General features: G+C 24.4%; 1 protein-coding gene across 1 annotated transcript in view; it reads right to left on the bottom strand.

The window, feature by feature from the left end:
• The window catches only part of LOC117176305 (facilitated trehalose transporter Tret1), a 68,430-nt gene extending 61,343 nt beyond the window's left edge, over positions 1-7,087 (bottom strand). Inside the window, exon 1 of the mRNA XM_033366507.1 lies at positions 6,798-7,087. Within this exon, the coding sequence (XP_033222398.1) occupies positions 6,798-6,832 (35 nt within the window). The 5' untranslated portion in view covers positions 6,833-7,087. The remainder of the gene's footprint in view (positions 1-6,797) is intronic.
• Positions 7,088-8,434: the final 1,347 nt, after the last annotated feature.

Raw genomic sequence — 8,434 nt, 5'->3', positions numbered from 1 at the left:
GACGAATCATTCTATAGAGATGGCATTACTAGACTAGAACACCGCTATGAGAAATGTATCAGCCTTGGAGGAGATTATGTTGAGAAATAAAAAAAAAATTCTCAAAAACGTTGTTTTTCTTGGTCAGGCCGGAAACTTATCAATCCACCCTCGTATATATCAATCAAGTGACCGTCACGGGTATACGGGCGAGTAGGGGGCGCCATGTTTTTATCAACTGATATTTCTAATGCATTGTGACTCTGTTAATTCAACTAAAAAACTCTTTTTGTCCATAAATTGTTCAACTTTAGTGCGAATAAAGTGAATAATCGCCGCCAATCCCCACGAAATCATTTTCATTCACTTATTTGTTTATAACAAATTCAATAAATTCGTTAACATTTGTATTGCTATTGGACATCTTTTTTGGATAGTTGCTTTCAGTTTTCTATTAATTTTTGATTGAAGCAAAGCATTTATCAAAAACCGGTATAATTCAAAAGTCAAAATTTTTTTCTTTTTATTTTTGTTAATAAATAAACCAAAAAATAAACAGAACTGTTAAAATCGGCCATGACAGTTTGACACGAAATTTTATTAGCTTTTATTTTTAAAAAGTAAAAATAAAAAATTAAAGTATTTTGTTCAAAATTTTTTTTTTTTGCTACAAAATTTAACAATTAGATTCAAACTTTCACCGATTGTTTACACTTTGAATATAACGAGGAATGGACAAATTATTCGTTTTTCTTATTATAAAAAATATGCAATTTTTTTAAATAGATGGCCTTAACGGAAAATGGACATTAAAAATCGTTTTTTTTATTAAAATATTCTTTACAGTTTAAAATTCATTTTTTTATTAAAAATTGCTAATTTTAGCTGAAAATTAATTTTTTTGGTAGAAAATTGAACTACTTTGTTGAAAATTTGTTTTTGGTTTAAAATTAATTTTTTTTAATGAAAATTTAACTATTTCATTTTTGGTGGAAAACTGCATGGTATTAGATTTGAATTAAATTATTTAGTTGAAAATACAGGTATTTTTTTAAAAGGTCGCATTACTCAAGAAAAAAATAATATTCTTAGTCGAAAATTTAAACGTCTCGTTTAAAATTTATTTCTTTTATTAAAACTTATTTTAATGTGCAACTTTGTAACTGCTTCTGATTTAAAGTTGAAATCTCTTTTTGATGAAAATTTCTCTTTTTAGATTGAAAATTCAACTCATTGGTTGAAAATTGAACTAATTGCTTAGAAATTCATTTTTTGTTGTTAAAGGTTCCTAATTTTAGCTGAAAATTAATTTCTTTGGTGGAAAATTAAAATACTTTTTTTTTAGATTGGTTTTTTGGTTTTAAATTAATTTTTTTTAATGAAAATTTAACTATTCCCTTTTAGGTTGAAAACTGAATGTTATTTTATTTGAATTAAATTATTTAGTTAAAAATACAGGTATTTTTTTAAAGGGTCGAACTTCTTGAGCAAAAAATAATATTCTTAGTCGAAAATTTAAATGTTTGGTTTAAAATTTATTTATTTCATTCAAACTCTTTCTTTTTTGTCAGAAAATAAACTTTTTTGTTAAGTAGAACTTTTTAACTGATTCTGATTTAAAATTGAAATCTCTTTTTAATGAAAATTTTTCTTTTTAGGTTGAAAATTTAACTCCTTGGTTGAAAATCTAAATAATTTCTTTAAAATTCATTTTTTGTTGTTTGGTAAAAAATAAATCTACTTTGTTGGAAATTTGTTTCTTGGCTTAAGATTAATTTTTTTAATGAAAATTTAACTATTTAATTTTTTATTGAAAACTGAATGATATTAGATTTGAATTAAACTATTTGGTTGAAAATGCAGGTTTTGTTAAAGTGTCGACCTTTTTGAGAAAAAATTAATATTCTTTGTCGAAAAATTAACTTCTTGCTTAAAAATTTATTTATTTTTCTAAACATTTGTCTTTTTTGTTTTAAAACTCTTTTTAAAAGTACAAATTTTATCAGAAGTTATTCGGCTTCAGTTGAAGAATCAAGTATTTTCTTTAAAATGTCGCCTTTCCCGGTAAATTTAACTGCTTCTGAATTAAAATATCTTTTTGAGGAAAGCTTCCTCTTATAGGTTGAAAATTCAACTCATTGCTTGAAAATTGAACTAATTTTTTTAGAAATTCGTTTTTTTATTAAAGATTCTTAATTTTAACTAAAAATTAATTTCTTTGGTGGAAAATTGAACTACTTTCTTGAAAATTTGTTTTTTGGTTAAAAATTCATTTTTTTAATGAAAATGTAACTATTCCATTTTTTGTTAAAAACTGAATGGTATTCCATTTTAATTAAATTATTTGGTTGAAAATTCATGTATTTTGCTAAAAGGTCCACCTTGTTGGGAAAAAATTAATATTCTTGGTAAAAAATTTAACTGTTTCATTAAAAATTTATTTCTTGTATTAAACATTTTTCTTTTGTGTTGGAAAATAAACTTTCTTTTAAGTACAACTTTTTTATTAGAAATTATTCGATTTCAATTAAAGGGTCAAATATTTTCTTGCAAAATTCGTATTTTGCGATAAAGTCTTATTTTTTTAAAATAAAACTTTTTGACTGCTTCTGATTTCAAATTTGCATTTATTTTTTATATCAATTCCTCTTTTTATGTTGAAAATTCAACTCTTTGGTTGAAAATTGAACTGATTTTTTTTAAATTAATTTTTTTTATTAAAGATTTCTAATTTTTTGTGAAAATGCATTTCTTTGGTAGAAAATTAAATTTTTTCGTTGAAATTTTCTTTCTTTGTTCAGAATTAATTTTTTTAAATGAAAGTTAAACTATTTCATTTTTGATTGAAAACTGAATAATATCATATTCGAATTAAATTATTTAATTTAAAATGCAGGTATTTTTTTGAAAGGTCGAACTTCTTAAGAAAAATGTAATATTCTTAGTCGAAAATTTATATTATTGGTTTAAAGTTTATTTCTTTTAATAAAACCTCTTCTTATTTGTCAGAAAATAAACTTTTTTTATAACAGAGCTTCTTTGTCAAAAATAAAGCAATATTTTTTTTTAATTCTACTACTTTGTTTAAAATTGGCATTTTTTGTTTAATTCAAATGTTTATCTTTAAAAATACAACTCTTGTTAAAAATTTGTCATTCTGATTTCAAAATTCATCTCTTTTCTTGAAAATGTAATCTTTTTTTGTTGAAAATGGGTATTTTTGATCAATTCAACTGTTTTTTATGATAAAAAAAATATAAATGAAAATCTTCTCTTATTTAAAATATCTACAATTACATTTTTTTAGAACTTATTTTTTTGGGTTGAAAATCAACTACTTGGTTGAAAGTTAAATTAATTTATTAATTCACAAAAAATAGTAATATTTTCCCAATTATTTAGAAAAAAATATTGGGTAAAATTTAAGTAAGATAGGCTAGGTGTCAAAACTTAAAAACCCCTCAGAACTAGAGTTATTTGGTTCAAAATTTCAAACAAACAAAATTTATGTAAATTATACGTGGACCCTAAAATCTTGGGGATTACGAGATTCATTCATTGGCAGTTGGTCAGAGTACATTCACTTGCTCCGTGTGTACTGTAATGAGGACACAATAATCGCATAATAGCCACTCTTCGGTTATAGCAAACACGATGGAAACAAGTTGTAAATCTAAGCCTAACTGATTGCAAACCATAAAAATTTAATGGTTATTGCTCAAAATCTTGAGAAAAAAATTCAATTTAAACATTTTTCTTGTCATTAAAAAAAATTTATTTGAATTATTATTATTAAATTATTTTATAGGACAAAAATTAAAATATCGCTGGAGTAATTGTTGAATAAACTTAATTTTCGATTTCTATTTTTAGTTTAATGTGAAAAAAATTAACGTTAACCAATTAGGAACATCCGGAAACCATTAAAATTTTGTAATTAAGTGCAAAAATTACAGTTTTTATCTGGTTTAAAAATATTTCTTCAAACCATTGCATACGAATTTTAACTAATCTCAACAAAAATTAAATTAAGTTAATTTTCCCTTAAAACTACAAATAAAATTTTTTCTCTTCGTAGTTTAAGAAGTACTTCGAAATTTATATTTTTCTGAAAAATTTCTAAAAGGAACACTTTAGTTTAAGTTTTTGGGTAATAATATATTTTCTGTGCACTGTAGACAAAAAATAAGATTGTTAGTTAAAAAAAAATTAACAAAGAAAAAAATACTAGCCACTTTTATAAACATATGTGAAAAATTATTTATAATATCAGGTTTCTGCTGCAATTTTCGTCCAAAGTTGTTTTTATGACAATAATAGTACATAAAATTACATGCAAATATAAAAAAATTAATTATTCTAAAAATATATATAAAAAAAAAATTTCAAATTTTTATGGATACATTTCAGGTATTATTAAAACGTTTCAGATATTTATGCTATTGGATTTACTTTCGTTATTATATTAACAAATTATTATTTCAAGTCACTTTTTAGGCTAAACATTAAAAAAATCACTGGAGTAATTGTTTAACAAACTTAATTTTCAATTTTTATTTTTAGATTGGAACATCCGGAACCCATTAAAATTTGGGAAAAAAGTAAAAAATTACAGTTTTTATAGATTTTAAAAATATTGCCTTAAATCGGAACATGGTACTTTAAACTAATCTAAAAAAATTAAATTTCATTAATTTCCCCGTAAAAAAATTTGTTGTCCCCGTAGTTTAAGAAATGCTTCGAAATTTATATTTTTCTGAAAAATTTGTTTATTATTATATATATATATATTTGTTTAATATTTAAAATTGTTATTAAGTACGATTGTCAGTTAAATAAAAAAAGTAACAAAGAAAAAAATACTAATCACTTTAATAAACAAATTTGAAATGTTTCTATTTAATATCTGGTTTCTGCTGCAATTTTCGTCCGACGTTGTTTTTATAATAATAATAATAATAATAATAATAATAATAATAATAATAATAATAGTACATTAAATAAGATGCGAATCTGAAAAAATAATAATCTCAAAACTATATCCATAAATATAAATTTTTGTTTAAGTTTTTTTTAAGTTTTTACAGATGCCTTTCATAGGTATTTAAAAACTTTTCAGATATGTATGCTATTTGATTTTTTTTATTATTACAAAAAAGAAATTTAATGCAAATTGCAGTAGGAATTCAACATTTAAAAAAAATTAAGTTTATTGAGCAGTCCCTCCAGATTTCAGAAGAAAAAAAAACGAGTGGTGTAAGCAATTTTGAGTTGAACTCAATCCAAACCCATCGTGAGTGTGGTCGGAAAAATATATTTTTTTCAATTAACACCTTTCACAAAGTGTACCTTTGGTATAAAATGTTCTTTGATATTTGGCAAAATTCGAAAAAAATATTTAAGAATTCTCCAAGCTGCTTTTTAAAAAAATGATGTATTTGTGTAAAAAGATTGCATTGTACATTTGCCTCTCGAAATCAAAAAAATACTAGTAGCAATTGTTGAAATACAATAAACAATTTTTTGACAAAAAAACTACCAAAGAGGCCCCTAAATATTTTGGAGGGGCCGTTTGTGGAAAAACCTTTTTTGAAAATAAACTTTTAGTTAAGAGAAAATATAGTCCAAAGTTGAGGATATTGTGTTGACACTTTTTTGACGAGGTCCGAGTCGACTTAAAAGAGTGATAACAAATTTTTAAAAAAATTTAGGAAAAAACTGTTAGCCCACTCCCGAGATGTTATATTGTTTAATAAAAATGAAAAATGTCTAACAAAAAAAGTAATTAGGTTTCGAGAAAATTACACCGTCAATAAAAAGTGTCAACCCGTTATCAAGCAGTTTTCTTATCGAATCAGCAATATATTTGCTCGAAACTAAAATAACAATTAATTAACTACTTGCAAATTAATTAATTTCAATCGCAAATTTGATTTCCCAGAATGTAAGATTCCTTAAAAAAATGTAATACCACTATTTTATTATTACTATTCAAAAAGCGATTTCGTACAAATCATTTTGAAATCATTTGTAGTAGATTTATCAAAAACGCTGCTAAACTTCAAGTCACGTGATTCAAATTTAAATTAGTTTTTTCCAGTTCTAATTTTTTGACATTTTTCTATTAAAAAACGCGGCAGAAAGAAATTTAGGAATCTCTCTAAGTTTAGGTTAAAAAGTAGCAAAGAGAAAGTACGCACTTTTTCTGGTATTTTTTTTCTCAGTCTGGTGTAGGATACTATATTGACTGATAATACTAATATTGTATTTAGGCAAATTTAAGGAAAAAATTTTTTATTTTTTAATTTTTTTTTGTCCGAGTAGTTAGTTTTACGAAAATTCGGTAAAATTAGTCAGTGTCTATAAATATTAGATTTTCTTATCAGAAGATTGAGTATCTATTATTCGAAATTCATCATATTCGTCTGAGATAGATTTCAATTTGTTGATAAAAAAAAATGAAACAAAATTTGAAGCAAATGTTTAAGTCATATTATCTTAAAACTAACACTAAATATCTTCATCAAGGAATTCACAATCTTGGCACATATATGTTTATCTGGATTGTACGTGCTTATTATTCAAATTTTCACTAAAAATGAAAAAAATATTATTCACATGATAAATATGATGATTAATAAAATCTTGAAAATTATTATATTTAAGTAATTATCATTTGATCACACTGATTGTGATAAAAATAAATCTAATACCTTCTCCGAAGAAAATATAAAAAAGTTTACAAATAAATAATTTGTTTAAAATTGTTTTATTTTTCCTAGCACAAATTGAGTAATAAAGAAGCAGGTATATCGCACCTGGTCCCAGTTTCAGAATATTCCTCTTGAGCCATCTTAGTGCGCGTGAAAAATAATCCTAAGCCACCTTTTTCTTCGACGATTTTCTAATTATATTTCACTACAGAAGATCCGCGAACATTTTTTAACATCACACAAAAATGTTTATAGACACGAATTTTCAAACATCGTTTCGCGCGCAAATTTTTGCGCCCAAAAAAAATGTTTTCAAATGAGTTTCTTTAAGAAAATGAATTTCTTTTTTTTTTTTTTATTAACACTCGAATCGATTCGAACAGAAAAAAAAAAATAAATAACTAGATTTTTTTGTCCCGTCCACAAATTTGTCCGAGGACCGCTGGTGGAATGACAGGAGCATCATCCTCCGTTTGAAAGTAAACCTCAAGTTTTACTTTCTGTTTCTCCCACTCTCAGACCCCCCACTTAATTTTCAGTGAGGCACTACACTTGCTCGAATGCTACACCTGCAATTTCTTCTTATCAGTAATCCATTTGTGCCAATAAGTTCCCATTTTTTGGGCGATAAATTTTTTTTCACATTTTTCATGTTACTAGTACAACTTTCTACAAAAAAAATTGTGGTGAGATTCACTCAAATCAAAAATAATTTATTAGGATTAAAAACGTATATAATAATAAAAGAGAGCTTTCACATATTACGTAGGATTTAAAAGGTGGAGGGGGTTCGTATTTACGGTCTCTTACGTTTGTGTTGGGGGGGGGGGGGGGGGGGGGGGGGGGGGGGGGGTGACTCGATGGCGTAAAATTTGTAATTTATATCAAAATTTCTAAATAAATAATTCTAATTCGTCATAAAATTTATTTATAAATGTTTCTAAACATTATTGATAAAAGAACAAATTTAAGTTGTAAATCATTCTTTATTAATAGGAAGTAATTCTATTCTTAACATCTTGCCACCATACTATAATTTGTAAACTTTCTTACATTTTTCAAAAGCAACGTGGCTGTTTTAATCGAAGAAAAAAATTCCCGGTCATTTCCAGGTTTTTTCCTGGTTCACAAACATTTTTACGGCCAATAAAATTTAAAAATTCGATTTCTAAAGTTACAAATTTTTCCATCTGAAGTAATAAAAAATAAACTAAGTAAAACGTAAAAAAAGTAATAAGTAATAAACTAAATAATAAAAAATAAGTAATAAGTAAAAAATAAAAAGTAATAAAAAATAAATTAAAACTTAAAAGTTTTTTTAATTGAAAAATTTTGTATTCAAATACTCTATAATTTACACGTAGAAAATAGAAAGTACTAACACTTTTCAATTAAACAATTTTTAATGAAATGAAGATAAACTGCAAAATTTAGAATTCTTAACTTTTATCAATAATAGAGTTCAAAGATTCAAATTCAATTTCAAAAATATGAATCAAGGTGATCATTTTCAATGTTCTACATTAAGGAATCAATCAATAAACTTTAAAATTCTCAAAATTATATTATTTTTACAAATTAAACAATTTTTGAGATTTTTTTAGAACTTCAAATTTTATAAACTTTCCTTAAATTCTTCCAGATTCTTTTTCAACAGTTGTGGAAATCTTTTAAAATCTTTTTGATTAATCTCTTCAAATAATTTTACAAAATGAAAAATCATTTTCAATTTTCCTAGGAAT

Source organism: Belonocnema kinseyi, chromosome 7 (assembly GCF_010883055.1).
Source record: "Belonocnema kinseyi isolate 2016_QV_RU_SX_M_011 chromosome 7, B_treatae_v1, whole genome shotgun sequence".
Classification (NCBI taxonomy): domain Eukaryota; kingdom Metazoa; phylum Arthropoda; class Insecta; order Hymenoptera; family Cynipidae; genus Belonocnema; species Belonocnema kinseyi.
This window is presented reverse-complemented; position numbering and strand designations above follow the sequence as displayed.